The sequence below is a fragment of the Armigeres subalbatus genome, chromosome 2 (assembly GCF_024139115.2).
Source record: "Armigeres subalbatus isolate Guangzhou_Male chromosome 2, GZ_Asu_2, whole genome shotgun sequence".
NCBI classification, from domain to species: domain Eukaryota; kingdom Metazoa; phylum Arthropoda; class Insecta; order Diptera; family Culicidae; genus Armigeres; species Armigeres subalbatus.
The window spans coordinates 399,328,366-399,349,777 of NC_085140.1; the positions used below are offsets into that span (position 1 = coordinate 399,328,366).

At 38.9% G+C, this 21,412-nt stretch overlaps 2 protein-coding genes across 11 annotated transcripts in view; both read right to left on the reverse strand.

Moving 5' to 3' along the window:
- The window catches only part of LOC134213265 (protein daughterless), a 124,618-nt gene extending 122,030 nt beyond the window's left edge, over window positions 1–2,588 (reverse strand). For 6 of the 9 annotated variants that reach the window (XR_009979425.1, XM_062692144.1, XM_062692141.1 and 3 more), the window contains exon 1: window positions 2,060–2,587. Coding sequence is in view for 8 of the 9 variants with exons in the window: in XM_062692144.1 (XP_062548128.1) it covers window positions 2,060–2,141 (82 nt within the window). In the remaining variant the exon portion in view is untranslated. Of the gene's footprint in view, window positions 1–2,059 lie in introns of all 9 variants that reach the window. The other 3 variants (XM_062692143.1, XM_062692138.1, XM_062692142.1) reach the window with 2 other exon arrangements.
- A 1,276-nt stretch (window positions 2,589–3,864) lies between these two features.
- On the reverse strand, window positions 3,865–18,268 carry LOC134217519 (uncharacterized). 2 transcript variants are annotated; one of them, XR_009981074.1, is made up of 4 exons: window positions 17,697–18,268; window positions 17,084–17,633; window positions 4,126–4,252; window positions 3,865–4,072 (listed from the first exon to the last, which is right to left on the reverse strand). XR_009981074.1 is itself a non-coding variant. In XM_062696281.1 (2 exons), exons 1-2 carry the CDS (start codon window positions 18,062–18,064, stop codon window positions 17,087–17,089), a joined length of 915 nt encoding a protein of 304 aa, XP_062552265.1. In that variant the 5' UTR covers window positions 18,065–18,268; the 3' UTR covers window positions 16,789–17,086. The 2 variants fall into 2 exon arrangements, 1 of the variants encoding a protein (XP_062552265.1); XM_062696281.1 differs by lacking the exons at window positions 3,865–4,072; window positions 4,126–4,252 and having other exon boundaries at window positions 16,789–17,633.
- Window positions 18,269–21,412: the final 3,144 nt, after the last annotated feature.

Below are 21,412 nucleotides of genomic sequence, written 5' to 3' on the forward strand. Positions count from 1 at the left end.
TCGGACGCTGCATAATCCTATTGTACGACGAACGACACTCATGGGCCTGGCAACCTTGTTCTTCTTGATTCATGTTCACTTATCCCGGTCCATTTACTGGTGAATCTTCCTCGAACCATCACCGATCAGAAGTGTCCAAGGCGAATGCATATCTTATATTCTACACTGTCAATCCATTTCGCCGTTTGGCCATTCTTCGATCATTTTCTGCATACCACCGCCGACCGCGACAGTCCGAGTCCCTTCATCGTGATGATCAGTGTTTCGTTTCGTTTTTGCTGGCGGAGTGCGCCTTCATCATAATATTTATAGAAGGTTTTGACATAAAGGCTTTTAGCACTGGCTTCGTGATGTTGTGTTTCGTAGAGGGTTTCTGACACCACCGCGCACAAAGATACATTTACCACCACCACCATTCACTTGTGTGTGCAACACGCATGAGACATATTAGAAGGCGGCCAAATACATCCAGTAGAGCGAAAAACTTGCGTTAGGGTGTTCCAGGTTCGAAAGGTGTTATCAGAAATGCTGAGTGTTATTTTTTAACTGAACATTAAATGTACAATAAATTTCATTATGTTTGAACTTGAAACCCTCCTTAGCCGTGCGGTAAGACGCGCGGCTACAAAGCAAGACCATGCTGAGGGTGGCTGGGTTCGATTCCCGGTGCCGGTCTAGGCAATTTTCGGATTGGAAATTGTCTCGACTTCCCTGGGCATAAAAGTATCATCGTGCTAGCCTCATGATATACGAATGCAAAAATGGTAACCTGGCTTAGAAACCTCGCAGTTAATAACTGTGGAAGTGCTTAATAAACACTAAGCTGCGAGGTGGCTCTGTCCCAGTGTGGGGATGAAATGCCAATAAGAAGAAGAAGAAGAAGAAGAATATTTGAACTTCTAACTCTCCTTCAGTTGAATAGTTTAACACCATTCTAAAACATGATATTTTTGCAAAAACGTAAAATTTGTGTACGGTTGTTCGTGGATTCTATTCTACTAATTCATTTAACGTGGATGTTTATGAGCGCAAGCATGGATTTAATTTATAAAAGTAATGGATTTTTTCATAAATAATGTTAAATTATTTACTATTGAAATACCCAAAAGTATTTCAATGTGTGCTCTCATTAATTCGCACGTGTTTCATAATAAATAAAATATGCAGATGAAGTGCATGACCTTAAAAAATCTTCACGAAGAGTTACAAATTATATTTGCCAGAAAAAGGAAAGAATGTGCATTCTTGCATGTTTTATGAACAAAATTTCATTTGTAAAGCGAAGCAATTTAAGTTGCACACTTTGATTGCTAAAATTTATAAGTAATGCATTTATATTCGAGAAGATTATTTTAAGAGAATGATTCGACATAAAAGTTAACTAACCACGCGATGAAATATTTTTCATCCCATTTTGGAGATGAAAAGTAATGAACTAGTTTTAGTTACCGTAAAGCTGAATTCATTTTTAAACAAGTACTATTACAAAATGCTTCGAAGTCGGTGGAAAAGCATTACAAATCTTTGAACAATCAATATGAAAAAAGAATTGTGCATGGCTTTGAAAAATTTTACTATGAATTGAACACGTTTCGATAAATCACTGTTAGAGAGGTAATATTCAAGATTCAGCTCTAAGCATTTCTGATAATACCATCCGAACTCACCCTAATGGTCATCGCAAGAGCGCCGAACGTACGCACACACAAAAACATTCACGCACCCCGAACTAGAGGTGCTTGTCGCGGCGAACAATAATAACGCTACTTGTAGTCGGAAAACCATGGGATAACGTCAACACAGCGAAGCCTTTAAAACACCACCTTCCACCACCGTCTTGGAACGCGCGCCACTAACACCGACGCATCCCACGAATGAACAGCGAGCTCCGAATGAAAATCATTGAAAATATGGATGACAAAAAATCTCCAACTTCCAGGCTAACTACTCGAAGGGGACAACACGCACTCGTAGTTTACCACTTTCACACGGCCCGTCAAACTTCACTTTTACCATCCGCAGAAGCGCCAGAAACTTCCGGATACGCTCCGACACTTACCAGGCTGCTTGTTTGCGATTTTGTTGAAACAATTTTGAAACACTTCATAGAGATGGTAATGTTCATCATCACTAGTAGCCATTTTGATATCTCTCTGCTACTCCCCGTTCGTTCCTTGCGCGATGATTATGATGATGATGTTCTTCTGATCGCTCTTCTCTGGGACGGAAAAGTAACAACACCAACACACAAAACTTGGAGCGCTCGACCGCCAACTAGCGCGCACAAAACCGAGCCGTAGGATATGCACGCACACACCCCCACGATTCGGAACACAAAGCTCCTCAGCGCACTGGGATTGTTTTGGGTTTGTGGGTGTGCGTGTGGGATGAATGAATCGCCGTTCTTTCTCTGCTTCTCAACGGACTACACACATACACAGTCCACGGGTCAGTCCACACACCATTCAACGGAATTGTATACGGTACTACCGAAGAAAGGAAAAAGGGCAAAACTGATTATCCACGGGCACGACACGGGAGCCAACGTGAGAACACATCAGCACGGTGCGCGAGCGAAACGATAACTGAACGCTCGGATGTTCTCCCGACTGGCGAGAAGCCAGACACGGGCACCAGCTCTGTCGCATCGGGTGGCTCATACTCTCTCGCTCTCCTGAATTTGTGTTCGCTTGAACCGCTAATCGTGTTGATGATTTTCTTGTGCAAACTGGAAGGTGGGTTCAGACGTGTATCGGGTTGGGCACTATTTTGTTCATTTTGATTGATGGAAAGGGATTTGGACCCTATGAAATTCCAGAAAAACGCGAAAGAAATCTTCGGGAAAAATCAAAATAATTTCCGAAAAAAATCATTATCAGAACTGTCACGGAAATTTTTTCAACATTTCAAATTCTTCGATATTTCCTTGAAGTTTTTTTTTTAAATTCACTCGAAACATTCTTCAGAAATCCATTGGGAAATTCATTGGAATTTCGTAGAGAATATCTATGGAATTTTCTTGAAAAACTCTTTTTAAATTCATCGCGGAGTTCTTCAAAGTTCTACAGAAGAAATTCTGCAAAGTTTCATCTGAAAACTGTTAGAAATTCACTCGGAAAACTCCATAAATTTAATTGGAAAATTTGTCGCATATTTCATCAGGACTCCTTGTGAAACTATTCGGAATCTCGTTTCGAAAGTTGAAAAAATCATTTGTACATAACACTTCTATCGAAAGTTCGGCTTGAGAGCGATGCTACTTAGTATTATACGATAATACGAGATAGTCAAAAAAAATACAATAAAAATGTCAATTTCCCATGCCCGAAATACCGAAATTTTAGTATAGAAAACTAAAAAGTTTGCGAATATACCTACACATATTGGTATCACATAAATTTCTATAATAATTCATTATTCCGACATTCCGCCTAATAGCCAGAATTTAGGCAATTATTTGCAAAGAAACTGAATCCTGTCTACAGCCAAGAATTGTAAAACTACTGAGTGTGCCCCTAACACAGATTTCATGTTAGTGATTCAGATATACAAATTTGTAAATGGAGTGCCCAAAAAATATACCACAGAGAACGATTAATTGTAAATAACTCGTAGCAAATTATTGCCCAACTATCAAATAGATATTGTTTTATTACAATTACAGACATTCATTTTGGGGAAAAGGGAACCACATCACTTCTAAATCTTCTTGAATTAATTTGGAAACAAGATACTCTTCAGCCCTTTTGTTGTGATTCAGGTGTGATATTCAGAAGTCTTACAACAAATAGAAAATAACTTTTAAAATTTAACAGACATCACTTACCTCGCCATTTTCGAAGATTGAAAACACTTCATTCTACCATCATTGTTCACTTTTGTTTATTTGGCAGGACTTTTTGATGTTTCTAGAATATTCAGCCAAAGATACACTTGTTTTCAAAGGTCACAAAACCACATATTTATAATGAAGCTTGCATGCACTATAATATTGGAAATTTCATGTTAGATCAATTGGGTAGAGTTACTATGAGTTACTATGCTTCCCTTCCCTTCCTTCATAACGTCATGCCTAAAACACGAAAAAAATAGTTAAATAAATTATTAATTGAACAAAGAACTTACCTTCTAGGAATGTTTCAATTATTCAAACTAAAATGATTTTTCTTCCAAGAAGCAATGCATTTATCGCGCTTCTACAGGTGTCTTCTTCGATGTGAACCAATGCGTCAACAGCATAACAAAAGTATACCTGAAAGATAAAAAAGTAAACATAAATGTATTTTACATAAATTTGTTTCATTTGATATTTCCCAAGTTGATATAAAAACCCCAGATTAATCCACCTAGCGGTGACGGTGCTTTTCTCGATTCAAATATTTGGTTTCCCCTTAGTGTGATACACATTATCAATAATTGCCTACATTACGGCTCTTGCAACGGTGTATAGCGAATCAACCAACCAAACTTATATGCTAATTAATGATTTGAGTGTATTACTTCTACGTGAAGTAAAACGATTTACAATGATATGGAAATGCTAATATCATCTTCCAAACTTATGTCGAATTCGTTTTTAAACCTGGGTCAGTGCCAACCCGAACCCTGAATAAAAAAACATTTTCAGTTCCATCTGTCATTGGATATGTTGGTGTGCGTAGCATCGTGTTTGTTTTGATTCGAAACATATGATCCAGGACATCCAGTGTACTGCAGTGCGTTGGCGTTGACTAATCAGAACATGATAAATAAATATGTTTAAGTGCGTGAACTTTTTGAAAGAAATCAGAAGCAATATTTAGAACTGAACTAGGACCCTATATCAAATAGACCATATACGACGAAATCCACTCTTTATGTGAATCCAAGGCGCATCGGTGCTTTGACTCACACGGAAAATGACCACCATCAAACCAGACGGAAAACATCAACAAGTAAAGTCAAATGACTATAAATAATAATCTAATGCTCTGACGTTTCGTACACACTTAATTTTCTTTACCGGGATGTCAGCAAAATGTTGAACTTTTACCGAGATTCGCACAGCCGTGCCCCAGCAAACATGTTTTTTGCCGAGATTTCTGTCAAAATTGCTGAAAATCAGCAAATAATTTGCCGAAAATCAGCTAACAAACTTCATTTTTGCCGGAATATTAGTTTTTTATTTTGCTGGCGCACGGCTGTGCGGATTTTTGCCGAGCTGCAGAAATAAAAACTAAGTGTGTACGGAGCGACGAGAAAGAAGAAGAAGAAGAAGTGCAAATTGCAAATTTGAATCGCTGCAATCTTCTCATTGAAGCATGTCAATCGAAAGAAAGACTTTGCTTTAGCTCAAATTACCTGTGCAAATTGAAAATTCATTTTTGAACAGCCTAAAAGGGGGGTGTCCAAAATGTGTACATTTGGGGGTCCAAAATATGTTGCACTTTCCAAAACAAAGAATATTTTCGTTTCAGATTGTTAAAAATCTCAGCAATTTATAAACATCCGATGCCCATAAATAAGACTTTCATCTATGAAATTATGTGATTTTAGCTTGTATCATACGTCTCATTTGAAAGATATAAGCGGATATTGGGTAGCACTTCCTCTAGGGGTTCAAAATGCAAAATTTACCCTAAACTTGAAAGCGCCAGTTCGAAGATTTAAAAAATACCCAGTCTTAAAAAAGGCTGGTGCACCTCCCAAAACCATTAAAACGTTAAACTATCAAAAGTTATCTTGCTCTGCAGGCAGGGTTATTCGATAATTATTGAACTGCCTCTATGAGATATGAGACAGCACATCTACTTTTCAGTTGACGAACTCAATTCATCTATTTGAACTTGACGCATTAGCTCTTTGGTTACAAACTTGAGCTCACTATAATGTGGGCGTCGAAACTAAGATAAATTAATCTACTTAGTCATTGTACGTGCCATCGACAGGTGTTTTATGAAACACTATTGGAGCCTTTTTTCTTTACATTTGATCTGATCCAACTGGAAGTGGATGTCGCATAGTGGATAAAATTTTGCTTTAATCTGGACCATTTGTGTGTTGACAGAATCATAGGTTTTTGAAGCATAATGGACTTAGCGTAAAAGTCAGGAGATTAAAAATAATAACTATCGAGCTGCCAATGATCATGCACCGGAAAAAAGTTCTTTTAGCTGACGAGAAACCTAACCATACTGCTCATGTCGCAAATGTGTAACATTTGAATTTTTGTCGATTATGAGTTAATCTTAAGAATCCTAAGTAACCTAAAAATAAAATCAGATTAGTAGTGATTCAAATTGTTCTGCTGCATTTAATTTTTAATATGAATGTGAAACATGCATTCTCCCAGCAGCTGCCTCAGATTAATTTAAGTTCAGATTCACTGTTGCACAGCTTTGTTCTGTTTTCTGCAGATTAAATCACGAATTTCAAATTTTGTATGTTTGGCGATTGAACGCGTTATTTTAACTACGGAATTTAGATCAATGAACTTTGCAATTACGCCGCATTTCTATGCAGCAAAATAAATAATTATTTTATTTATTTAAACAAAATTCAAACATGAACTGAAAACTGCTGGAGATACCAGCGTTTTTTTTTTTATTTTGCTTCAGATTCCAACGAGAATAGTGTTCTTAAATTTGGAGGAAAAATAAATCACTGCTGATCAATCAGGTAATTGGTTTGCAGTCCTATTTTTTCTACTTGCAAAAATTTGTTTTTTTTTAACAGAACGATGCATTAGAAATTAAAGGCCCACTCTTTATCACAATGCCAAATTTTTGTCAAATTCCTTTAGATATCTATCAAACCGTTAAGATATCGACATGGGTATCAGGCAAACTTGACAAATTTGTTATTAATAATAATTTGGTATTTGTTATTGTGACAAATACAGTGCTGATAACTTTTGGGCTATAACGAAACATGTGTATCTGAAATTAACGAATCAGCTATAGAGATAATTGCAATACATTTATGAAACATATTTTAGATGCTGCGCTTTTTTTAAACTGTTTCTTTATTTTTTATTCGAATTAAATCTCTCCTCGAGCGATATTGTCGCATGCGTCACTGTGTTCCGTGCTTAAAGCCACTGCTTGACAGCTAGCACCAAGTTTAGCACCAAATTTTCGGCTTCAATCAAATTGTATGCAGATGACAGCCGTTTCAGGGGGCTTGATTTTTGCGGATAGTGGAATTTACTTTTAAGTGGATATAAGAGCAAGCTTACCGGTGGTGAGTTTAAGCCGTTTGGCAGCGCAGTATCATTACTTGACACTTTACCGGTCGCTACTAAACGCGCTGCTATTACAGTAGCGCGACTGACAGGAGACCAAATTTTGTAGCGCGATACGAGCGCTGCTATTTGATGAACTGTCAACCAAGGATGTTAACGATCATTCAATAATTTGCGTTCGATCATTTAGTAGTTTGTCAATAACACATTCCAGAAGCTGAATTTCAAAATATGTTGTGTGGTGGACTTCTAGTGCGAAGGTTTTTCTACAACTCTGCCTAATGGTTCGTTGTTTGAATTCCACTAGTAACGGAGTTATAGCTATAGTTTCAGCAACTTAGACTAAATGATAACAAAATTCCAATCATTTAGTCTAAGTTACTGCAACTAGCGCTCTAACTCCGTTATTAGTTGAATTCTAATAACGAACCATTAGGCAAAGTTGTAGAAAAACCTTCGCACTAGAAGTCCACCATACAACATATTTTGAAATTCAGCTTCTGGAATGAGTTATTGACAAACTACTAAATGATCGAACGCAAATTACTGAATGATCGTTAACATCCTTGCTGTCAACTGTCAAACGTCACCGGTACGGAATACAACAACCAAATTGAGAGCCGGAAATAGTGACCGATACGGAAACGAGTGACGAAAGTAAAATGAAAGCGCTGCGCGAGTGATTAAAATGCTCGCGACCGATAATGATGCCCTAAACAGGGAAACTGCTCCTGGAATTCATCTCATGGCTCCGATATTCATCCCATCAAAAACAAGCAATGGAAAGAAATTTGGATTGTTTATTATTTTTGGGATTTTTGTCAGCAGTGAGCACTAATGTTGACAAAAAGAGGCGACGAAATTGGTGCTGCATTTCTTTGTTTCCCGTTGAGATAAATATATGCTCAGTGAGATGGATATCGGAACAGTTCCCCTATTTAATTATATTCAATAATCCCGTGCACATTTTTATACCAAGAATTTCGTATTTTCCGTAAATTCATCTATTTCTGCAAAAGTATTTTTTCGAAGAACACTCAGAAGCATGTAATAAAAATTCTCCAGGATTCACTAATTTTTTTTCCTAGCTACCTCTCCTTTTTTTTGTGTGTCTTTATTAAAGAGACTTTCAGCCCGAGGATGGCTCGTCTCCGGTCAGCTACCTCTCCTGATAAAGGTAGCCTCACACCTCGGGAAAGTTTTCCGTCAGATTTTGGACCCCATGCATTTTCAATTTTCAAGAATCTCCCAGAGGAATGGCTCAAGGTACTTTCGGGGCAATTTATGTACGAAACATGCGGAGTAATTCCTGAAGGATACTTCGAGTAAGTTCCTGTGAATTATATTGTAGGAATTTCCAAATTAGTTCCTGGAGCAACTTCCAGAGAAAATCCTGGAACAGTATTCAAAGATATTCCTAGAGGAATTTTCAAAGGAATTCATCTCGAAAGGATCCCTTGGAAAAAATATGGAGGAGTTCTTGAAAGATATCGCCAAAAATTCAAGAAAGAATTTCTGAAGTAATTTCTGCCAGAATTCCCGAAGAAAATTCTGAAACGCACGAAAGAGAAATTCTGTATAAGACATAATTCTATTTGGTATTCCTTAAATATATTTTTCTGACAATTTTTAGCGGATTTTGTGAACGGGTTTCAAGGGGAATTCCCAAACTATATAATTCCATCCACCGACCTAATTTAGGACATCATCTGTGAGGAAAACTAAATGAACTTATGAATACATAACTTCCCTAACAATTATTTTTAAAACTGAATCTAGACAACATTACCGGATTAATTTCATTTTAAACTACAATAACAAATATCACAAAATTCCTCGAAAAAAGATTTTCAACGCGCATTTTATATTAATTAACAGATAGTTTCGTTTCTCCCTTCTGCTTGTTTATTCCGCCCAGTCCCACCCACCTACGTGGTTTTGACAGTTGTAGTACAGTTGTATTGGTGAACCCGGTGCGAAACCGTGAAACAACACAGTGCGAACCCGACAGCTTTGGGGTTGGAACTAGTGCGAACTAGCAACCCTATAACCAGAGACCGGCGGAGTGAAAAACTGTCGAAATGGCAACGTATGAAAATGCATGAAATCGTGAAAATAATACTGGGAGCACTTGAACTTTTTGCTTGCTTCTTATGGGAGCAAAAAGTAAACAAGTCGAATTGGAACCGCTTTTGACGGTTCGATTGGAAACAAGATGGCGTCTTTGCCGATCTCTTATTCTAGTATTTCTAGTGCGAACCTAGTTCCAACCTGAGCGAATAAAAAACCCAGATTAATCCACCTAGCGGTGATGGTGCCTTTCTCGTTCGTTCAAAAGGTTTGGAAAAATCTCAAATAACACCAATATGTGGATTGGTCTTATTTTTCATATTTGTTTATCGGAGGTGAACTAGCCTTGGGCTAAAAACCTCTTTAATAAAGATTATAAAAAAAAAAATATTTGTTTATATGCATAAAAAAAATCTCGCCAAACGCAATTTGTTGCAAACAAATCGGATAAACATAAGAGCAAAAAATGGCATTTTATTTAGTAGTTTTAAAATTAGTATTTTCGCCATAACTTTTGACACAATTGTACGATCCGGCCAAGTTTCTATAGGAAACAATGGGACAAGATTCTGCGTCGAATGCAATCTGTTGCGAGCGACCTGAGAAGCACACATATTGCACATCAATCACAGTAACTTATATATGACCGGATTCAGTCACAATATGGTTACTGCAACCAGATTTGTTGAAATTGTGTTGCTTGGGGAATAGATGAAGTATAAGTGCTAAGAAAGTGAACTAGACTTTTTTGAACTCTTTTTCACAATAAATAGTAATTTGACCATAACATCTAAGCCCATAGTCCGATCTGGCTAATTTTCAATAAGAAAATATGAGACATTCTGCGTCGAATGCAATTTAATGCGAGCAAATCGGTTGAGGATAAGTGCCCGAAAAATGAGTGACATTTCTTACGCGATTTTTTCAAATGAATTTGTATTTTGGCCATAACTTCTGATCCCATAGTCCGATCTGGCCAATTTCAAATAGGAAACAATGGGACAGAATTCTGCGTCGAATGCAACTTGTTGCGAGCAAATCGGTTGAGGATAAGTGCCCGAAAAATGAGTGATATTTTTTAAGCGATTTTTTCGTATGAATTTGTATTTTGGCCATAACTTCTGATCCCATAGTCTGATCTGGCCAATTTCAAATAGGAAACAATGGGACAGGATTCTGCGTCGAATGCAACTTGTTGCGAGCAAATCGGTTGAGGATAAATGCCCGAAAAATGAGTGACATTTTTTGAGTAGTTTTGCGCACACACACACACACATACACACACATACACACACACACACACACACACACACACACACACACACACACACACACACACACACACACACACACACAGACATCACCTCAATTCGTCGAACTGAGTCGATTGGTATATAACACTATGGGTCTCCGGGCCTTCTATAAAAAGTTTGTTTTTGGAGCGATCATATAGCCTTTACCGTATACTTAGTATACGAGAAAGGCAAAAATGGTATAATTTTCGATCCCATAGTCCGATATGGCCAATTTTCAATAGGAAACAACGGGACAGGATTCTGCGTCGAATGCAACTTGTTGCGAGCAAATCGGTTGAGTATAAGTACCCGAAAAATGAGTGACATTTCTTACGCGATTTTTTCAAATGAATTTGTATTTTGGCCATAACTCTCGATCCCATAGTCCGATCTGGCCAATTTCAAATAGGAAACAATGAGACAGGATTCTGCGTCGAATGCAACTTGTTGCGAGCAAATCGGTTGAGGATAAGTGCCCGAAAAATGAGTGACATTTCTTACGCGATTTTTTCGAATGAATTTGTATTTTGGCCATAACACTCGATCCCATAGTCCGATCTGGCCAATTTCAAATAGGAAACAATGAGACAGGATTCTGCGTCGAATGCAACTTGTTGCGAGCAAATCGGTTGAGGATAAGTGCCCGAAAAATGAGTGACATTTTTTACGCGATTTTTTCGTATGAATTTGTATTTTGGCCATAACTTTCGATCCCGTAGTCCGATCTGGCCAATTTCAAATAGGAAACAATGGGACAGGATTTTGCGTTGAATGCAACTTGTTGCAAGCAAATCGGTTGAGGATAAATGCCCGAAAAATGAGTGACATTTCTTACGCGATTTTTTCGAATGAATTTGTATTTTGGGCATAACTCTCGATCCCATGGTCCGATATGGCCAATTTCAAATAGGAAACAATGAGACAGGATTATGCGTCGAATGCATCTTGTTGCGAGCAAATCGATTGAGGATAAGTGCCCGAAAAATGAGTGACATTTTTTACGCGATTTTTTCGTATGAATTTGTATTTTGGGCATAACTTTCGATCCCATAGTCCGATCTGGCCAATTTCAAATAGGAAACAATGGGACAGGATTCTGCGTCGAATGCAAATTGTTGCAAGCAAATCGGTTGAGGATAAGTGCCCGAAAAATGAGTGACATTTTTTGAGTAGTTTTGCGCACACACACACATACATACACACACACACACACACACACAGACATCACCTCAATTCGTCGAACTGAGTCGATTGGTATATAACACTATGGGTCTCCGGGCCTTCTATAAAAAGTTTGTTTTTGGAGCGATCATATAGCCTTTACCGTATACTTAGTATACGAGAAAGGCAAAAACACTTTGACAGCACTTAGGTTGGAACTGGTTCCAACCTAGGTTGGAACTTTTTAAAAACGAATTCGACATTAGACGTTTATGTTCATGATAGATTTAGAGGCGAAAGTATAGAATTGATAGTTCCGTTAGGACAGTGGTGCTCAGCACTTTGGGTGTTTTTTCCTTAATTTACTTCTCACACAATAAAAATGAGCTTTGATCATACAAATTAGCACTTGATCGAAAGCTTTCAAATATATCTATCTGATGAGGGTAATTAAACGGATATTGGTGTTAAATTCACTCCGTGCGAAACGATCAAAGCAAAACAAAAGTGCGGCCCGCGGGCCGCAAGGTAATTTTACTTTGATCAAGTCGTACGAAGTGATTTTAACACCAATATTCGTTTTAATATCCTCAGCTGATAGATATATTTGAAAGCTTTCGTCCAAGTACTAACATGTAAGGTGAAAGCTGATTTTTATTGTGTGACAAACAAATTAAGGGAAAAAACGCACAAAATGCTGAGCACCACTGCGTTAGGATATGGCAGGCATGACGAATGTATTTATAGAAGTCGATTTGAAAGCGAGCGGATTTGTATATTTGGCAATATTTGTGATGGCACATATCGCACGACCTTCCTTCTGCCAAACTCCCGTATGAAGGGGGAGGGAAGAATATCAGTGTGGAAGCTGATATATCTCCACTGGCAAAAGGAAGGTGGTTTGATTTGCTCATATGCTATCGCGTGCGGAAGGATTTTCTATCGACAAGTATTGTCTCTAAATTTCTAATATGACATCAGCATCTAGTCGAATAGGATTTTTATTGCACAGTTCTGTTTTCTCCATGCGTCCGTTTCGTCGCAACCAACTTAGCTCCCTCGGAGAGAACAATGCAGAGAAAGGCACTGCTGCTGTACCGTCGACCAAAAACAGCTGAATTGATGGATGAATAGATACGACAACGCCTGCCAGTAGCCTACGTCTACTGGGACACACCTTGGAACTGTTGGACATCATCTTCGATAATGCTGCAACAGCAGTCGAAGCCCTCTTGCACGCATAGTCGACATGGCTGGCGAAGATCAGTTTGTCGTCTATTACGACTCCAAGGAGCTTCAAACTCCGCTTTGATGCGATCGTGACTTCACCCACGTGAATAACTGCATGTTGAACCGACTTGCGGTTGTTGACGATAACCACCTGACCACCATCTGATGATATCAGACTGTCAAGATATTGACATCCTCCGATCGTCTGGTTACTGCAAATTGTGAGGGGCTGCTCCCGTTGACACTCAACCACCTGGTCCTGCTAAAGTCAATGGTGGGACCCGCCTCAAAGCAGCCCTCGGTCAGCTCGTTGAGCCCACTCCGCATAAAAGAGCGTCGCAGTACTAATATTGCGTTTCGTGATCATTAGCCAAGTCAGAGTCGTCTAGATATTCCACAACAATAAACTGCCAAAGCAGTTCAAGGTATGGTACACGGCCAATCGCATCCACCAAGATTTTATCGATTACGCTGAGAAGTAACAGTGGAGATGAAATGCATCCTTTCCTCACATCAGCAACTATCCGAATAGGGTCAGACAAAGCTCCAACCCTTTCTAAAAATCCCTTGCATCCCTGGGCGCCAGATTTTAGTAATTCATACAACAGAAATCCCTTCCGTAGTCTATGAATAGCAAATAAAGGGACACTTCCAACTTCGCTTCCAACTTGTTGATCTGCCGTACTTTACTACTCTGATTCTTCCCATTCCTCAGCCTTTGCTTCACTATGCTTCTCGATCTTCCATCGTGCTACATCTGCAATCCATTATTTTCGCAGAGTGCGCGGATCACTCAAGTTGTTCTCGCAGGTTTCGATAAAAACGTTCTTCGCCGCCCACATTTCTTTACTACACTGTTACCTTCCAGAACATCCACTACCCGAGTTCCAAGTTCTTCAACGAATCCGTGGATGTCAGAGAAAGACGCGACATGTCAGTCACTCATCGATCCAACTGATCAGCTGAAGCGTTGGCTCGACCTCTTAGAACAACTTCTCCAAGTGTTGACGACTTATCCTAATTCGAATATAGGGAAAGGTTGACAATTCTCCTATGGCGGCAGGCAAGATTGCGCCTCGGATGATCATGTGAAAACCATCCTTTCATGCTTTGAATCATCCTGAAGTAGGTCAACGGATTTCAAGAGTTCCACCATTTGGTACTAATTGACCACGGAAGAGCATTCGATCGTCTGAATCACGAAAAACTGTGGAGGCAAGGGAGGTCTAGACAAAACAGAGTCCTGCACAATAGAAGGACGCTAGAGTGAGGCAAGGATGGATGTATTATATATCTGTTGCTCATATCGTAATCGACGAAATCATGGGCCTCTCTAGCAGCTCTCCACCATACAGCAATCAAACGACCTCGACCCAGATGATGATGACACGGCGAGGATGGCGGTGGCGACACTAGTTATAGGCTGGCAGGATTACTGTACGATGCAATGGATCAGCGACAATCGCGATGGCTGTGGTAGCTTGTAGTGAGAACAGTGGCGGCGACCTAACTGAGCCAACAGGATTGCTGAGCGAGGAGCGAGATTAGCGGCAACTGAAATTGCAACGTTAGCTAGGCCGGCGGGATAACAGTGTCGATGGTTTCGCTGGCAGGCAGCCGACGTAAATGGACCAGAAACACGATGACAGAAGTTAGCCGGGAACCGCAATTTGTTGTTGCCAACCGACAGTTGGTTGGCCAGTTTCGCTGCACTTCACGCCATCCTGTACCTGCCGGATCAAAAGCAAACACCATCTTTGCAGGGTTGCTGTCCGGCATTCTTGCAACATATCCTGCCCATCGTACCCTTCCAGCATTAGCTACATTCTGGATGCTCGGTTTGCCGTAGAGCTGGGTGAGCTCGTGGTTCATCCTTCGCCGCCACACACCGTCTTCTTGCACTCCGCCAAAGATGGTCCTAAGCACCCGGCTCTCGAATACTCCGAGTGTTTGCAAGTCCCCCTCGAGCATTGTCCAAGTTTCATGTCCGTGGAGTCTTATCAGAGTTTTTGCCTTTCTCGTATACTAAGTATACGTAAAGGCTATATGATCACTCCAAAACCAAACTTTTGATAGAAGGCTCGGAGACCCATAGTGTTATATACCAATCGACTCAGCTCGACGAATTGAGGTGATGTCTGTCTGTGTGTATGTATGTATGTGTGTGTGTGTGTATGTGTACAAAATTTTGTAGACACACTTTTTGGAATTTAGCATTGGCCGAATTTCTCGCAACAAGTTCCATTCGACTTAGAATCCTGTCCCATTGTTTGCTATTGAAAATTGGCCAGATTGGACTATGGGATCAGAAGTTATGGCCAAAATACTATTTTATATGTAAAAACACGCTAAAAACACTCACTCATATTTTATTAGTACTATTTTTGCACGAGAAAGGCACCAACACCGCTAGGTGGATTAATCAGGGTTTTTACATGACACATTTGGTGCGGTGGTGAATCTTTTTTGACCGCAGTTTCTTCTGGAGTCCGAAGTAGGCCCGACTTGCACAGATGATGCGCCTTTCGTATTTCTTTTTTATTTATTTATTATCAGACCAAGGCCGGAGTGGCCTAGAAGTCTTCTCCATTCAACTCGATCCATGGCTACATGGTGTAACACGTCGCCAACCACGCACTCTGCGGAGGGTCCGTCCTCCACTTTTCGTTTTCTTGTTCCCGTCGAATCGTTGTCCAGAACCATGTTCACCGGATTACTGTCCGACACTCTGGCTACGTACCCGGCCCACCACAGTCTTCCTATTTTCGCGATGTGAACGATGGATGGTTCTCCCAACAGCTGATGCAACTCGTGGTTGATTCGCCTCTTCCACGTACCGTCCGCCAAATGCACCGCCCACAATATAAGATGGTACGCCGCACTTTCCTTTCGAAAACTCCAAGTGCGCTTTGGTCCGCCACGAGCATCGTCCAGGTCTCATGTCCGTAAGGAACTACCGGTTTATTAAGCGTTTTGTAGATAGTCAGTTTGGTACGGTGAGGAACTCTATTCGATCGGGGCGTTTTACGGGATCCATAGTACGTACAATTTCCTGCCATGATGCATCTCCGAATTTCTCTGCTGGTATCGTTATCGGAGGTCATCTTTGAGCCCAAGTACACGAATTCTTCAACAACCTTGATTTCGTCACCACCGATACAAACTCGTCGTGGGTGGCTTACATTGTCCTCTCTTGAGAACCATCTTTTACGTTAAAAACGTTCGTCGCATAGAACAAATCTTCTCCAAATTTAATTCAATGCTTTCTTCAAGTTAAACATGTTTTTGTAAGAACGTGTTGGAGTATCGCTGATAGAAGATTTCATAAAAAAGTTCTGCCAGTACGTTTGCGATCATGGCTGGATCTCTCGTTGTTGGTCCATTAATCTCAATTGCCATACCCTTCAAGCGTCTTTTTCAGAGAACCCTGTAATACGGCTCCAAAGTTATGTCGCCGATTGATATACATTGAAGCCATTTAAAAAGTTGGTCCATGTCTTATCATCTGCGTTTTTTATTGTTTGTCGGCTATCGGTTCGAGCTAACCGCTCTTGCTGCTTTTACTCATACTCATACTCCTTATTCTGAATATTGAAGGTGACGCAGCTTTAATTATCATATCGGTGAGCTGACTAATACTCTTAGACTTCGTGACTGGCGACATGCGACTAGGTACAAAACGGAATGTATAGAACCGCTCAAGCCACTACTGTCTTAGTTTGAAAATGAATAAAAATCTGTCAGTTGGTGAGAAAAGCCGTATAAAAATTGAAAGGATATGATTTTCTTTCCAATCGATTCACATCTGAGTTCTTTGACCCGTGTTTAATTTTATTATAAATAACAAATAATATGCTTATTGACTATGAATTACGCTATTAGAATTTTTTTTTATCACTTAGTATAAGTTACTGAAAGTAGGGCTTAAACTTCGTTATTAGCGAAATACAAACAACGAACTGTTCGGCAGGGTTGTAAAGGAGAAGTTCACCATACAACACGTTCCATCCTCTAAAATGAGCTTTTTGAGAAACTTCTAAATTTTCGAACCCCATTTATTGAATGATCGTTAACATCCTTGCTATAAAGCTAAAAAAATACTTACCTACTACAATTGGGCATTGTCCATCCCACAACCAAGTTGCACCAGATAGGTCAACATTTTCACCTTGGCCATGGCTCTCTTCTCCGGTGGAAGTCGTTGCAATGGTTCGGCCAACGAAAGTAGAAAATATTCCTCCTCCGTTTTTTGTTTAACTTCAGCTGGCGGTTGCACCTCCCGTGCTTCTGTTTGCGTAGACTGCTCGGTAGTTTGAATGACATCTTCAACCGGAGGCGATTGCACTCGTTCTTGTTTAATTGGTATCTCATCTGTATTAGTTGCTCGATCGGTAGTCAGTTTGACCGATTCATTAGGCTTATGTTTTTTACAAGGAGGACTTTCCAGGACATCTTGGGTTTCAGTCTGCTTTGTTGCTGTTTCGGGGGTATCTGTTTGCGTTGCAATGGTTTCGAAAAGTAGCTCCGCTTTGGATTCGTCTTGAACCTGGTATACTTCCTGTGATGCGTTTTCTGTTTCCTCCATATATTCGATTTCCAAAAGCTCTGTTTCGTCTTCTGACAAGTGGTCTTCAACCCACTCATGTTCATTTACGCTAAAATTATTGAGAAAAACATTACCGTGTGAGTAAATAATTTTGTCTTTTGCAAAAACTCACCTTCCATTGGGAACCTCTCTAACATCGGTTTCCGTTTTCTCTTGGCACAATCGCAATGCAACTTGTTCGCCAGTTCGTTCCGATACGGGCGGAGAATCCTCTTGTACTAAATGAAACACCGTTTCATGACTAATGGGTACCGCATCCCGGCTCAGTGTCGTCCGATGGAATTGGCGCCGGAGATGGTGCTCTTCAAAGTGCGCTTCACAAACAACTCGCCGCGACGTCAGAGGTAGATTTTGAACTTGCTCGTTGCCGGATCGTTCCAGCCACAGTTGGCGCCTGCTGTCCTTGGGCACATTGAAAAATGTGACTTTCGAGAACGGTGTCGGACGGTTGAAACAGTTTTTGAAAATACAGCACGCCATTAGCGGAATGCACGTTTTATATCCAAGCACCAAGATATTAATCCTATCATGCGCGATATATTTAATTGCCTTTACTATAATAACTTGTCGTTTGTTAAATTGTCCATTCAAAATTTATTAGACTAAGCCTTGACTGATTTTTTGGCTTCAAATTACAATTTTTTTTCACTTTCGCTTGAATCTGTCAAAGAGTGCAACATTGGAAAAGGGCTCATTTTAAAACACCACATTTTTTCCACTAATAATTAAGTATTAATCTATTTCAATTTCTTATCGACTTTTATGGCACAGTTCTTAACATTTACATTTTTTCTGGTATTTTTTTACTTATACGTATATACATTACGCAGCAAAAAATGTAATGCCACTTCTAAAATTTATATAAAATGTGTAATCATACATTAATAGCTGAATATTTTCTGTTAAGGCCTTTTTAAATGTATAACTATAATTATTGTTTACTTTTTGAACGTGTTCCACAATAAGATCCACATAGCTCGTGTAAATTTTCAAAAGAGTTGATATTCACGGACTGAAGAGAAGGCTATCCCGGATAAAAAACAACCATAAGCTCCATGGTGCAAACTCTACAAAAACAATACAATTCATGGGCGAAACTATAAACAATATTGTTTATGAATTGTATGATTTTTCGAATAAATAAATTCATCTAATGTATTTACAATAAAATTACAATAACTTATATTTCTTCGAAAATATGTGTTGTACCTATAATAGATTTACAATATTTTTTATTGTTCGTCACTTGAATTCAGTTGCTAGTTTAAAATAATAAATTTGTTCTGCATTTGTTTGACTAGTATCCTGGTCGCAGAAACATAAAAACATAATTGTATTAAGATATAAATATTTCTGTTCTATTAAACTACCATCTGCTTCAAAAAAGACTGAAGCAACTACATCAAAATGAGCACATGTATACAAATCCGGTCAATGAAATTTCGAACGACCATTCTTTCGAAAATCTTCGAGTTAATCGCAAGGTATGCCGCAAAACAATTGATCAAATTCCTATGGAGCTTTTTGCTCTCGCTATAATTCTGGCACAGAAAAATATAAAATTATAAAACTTAAGAATCTTACAGTGACAGTGACAGAAAAATCAACAACGCATTCCATTGAAAGTATTAGGACAAAACTTATGCAACCTTCGCACTCAAAACAGAGATTGCATTAAAGAAATATTTTTAAAAAACATTTCTTTTGCAGCACAATTCAGATCGATTTGGTTGCTTCTCGAGTCTCTTTGATTTTTGCAGAGAAATCGCTCACCTATTCAGAAAACCATAATAAAGCCTCTTCTTAACGTCAGTAACTACAAAAACCCTATGTTATTCTGGAGTTTGATTTATGACTCATAATTTTATGACTCATGGAATTTATGACTCATAAAAAACAAATTATGATTCCAAATTTGTGTTCATCGGTACTTAACTATTTCAGCACATAGCATACATTTTGGAATTGCATGAATACTTATATTGATTATGACAAAATTTCGTGGAATTTATTCCACATCTAAAGAGTTTCAAAAATTTCAAGTTTCAAAAAAATGGAGACATATTGGCGTAACTACAGGGGGGCTAGGGGGGGCTATAGCCCCACCTAGGATTAAACTAGCCTCCCCTAGAATTTTCGCTTTTCTGCATAAGTATTACACGTAAGGGGAATGACGGCTTTGGCAGGTTTTGTTCTATTATTGTCAGGGGGGTTTTTTATGACTGATTATGCTCAAATATGGCCTAAACATTCTTTGCATATCAAAGAATATTGTGGCCAAAATTCATAAAATTTGGTCGACAAAAACCCCCTGACAATAATAGAACAATACCTGCCAAAGCCGTCTTTTCCCCTATTTAGCTCTTTGGTCTGGGCGTAAATGCAGATTAATGAAATCTTTTCATCTCCTCTCTGTTCGAAAAACAACAGTAAGTTGAATCTATTTAGGCCGTTACAAATGTTTAATTAACTTTTTGTCCTACTGGTCTCCGAATGATCAAGCGGGGGGGTGGGGGGAGGTTAACAAAAAATAAATATTAAAATGAAAAAAATCAAAAAACTCCTCGGATTTGTTAAAGAATGTTTTGAAAATCCTCAAAATTATCCGAATTTTATTTTGTTGCCCCCTCAAAATATTATTTTTTGGCAAAAAAAATCCGAGGGGGGGGGAGACAAAATAGATTTTAAATATTTGTATCGGCCTTACTAAGTTTTCGATTAACGGATAATTCAAGACCACTTTGATATTTGGAAATTCCTGCTAAAGCAAGATTTTTTTTTTGGCAAAAACCACGATATGTAGTTATCGGACAAAATATTTTTTCCACGTCCAGATAAGGGAATTAGTTTCGCAGATAAACGTTTACAATTTTATAAGAATTATGAAAAACATGATTTCGGCTTTACGGTTAATTAGCCTGACAAATCAACGAAAGATCAAAATACATTTATATTCAACGGAATCAATATAATAATGTTTGTTTACAAACAAATGTCCACTTGAATATCGGACTGTTATAGGTTGCGATAGGAATGCTAAACGCAAAGTATGCTTTGCTTCCTTGATTCTCAGCACCAGATAACTTTCCCTGAGAAAGCTGAAGTATGAACGAGCAGTGATTATATGCTGATTGGTTAACCAATAGACGTTACATGACTAAAAGAACAAGTACAATTTCTGAGATTTTAATTGAATGAAATTTTAAATAAAATGTTGCCTTTCCTGTATAGTCATAATATTGCAACCACATTAAAATTTAAACAAATTGTTCTGTGACTCAAGTTCTGAAAACTCTAAATAGGGGAACTGTTCCGATCTCCATCTCACTGCACATATATCCATCTCATCACTAAACAAAGAAATACGGCACCAAATTCGTCGCTTCTTTTTGTCAACATGCGTGCTCACTGCTGAAAAAAATCACAAAAACAATAAACAAACCAAATTCCTTTCCATTGCTTTGTTTTTGATGGGATGGAAATAGGAGCTATGGGATGAAGTGCCGAACCGTTCCCCTACATATGTATATTTTGTGGAAGATTTTAAATTGAAAAAATGTATTGGCGGTAACCAATTTTCTTCTATAGGGCACTGCACGGACGAATCTCTTTCTTTTTCGTTTTTCATGAAATTTGACGTTTACTGGCCTTGTTGTTTTCTAATTTCTTTGCAGCGAAAAAGAGACTGGTGCTTTAAACCAACTAAGCTACGAATTTCGGGCTCAACAAGTTAGCCCCCCCTAAAATTTTCCCTTAGTTCCGCCAATGGACGATCAGGATTGAAATAATTATAGAACAGTTACGAGAATATACATAACAGAAAAAGAA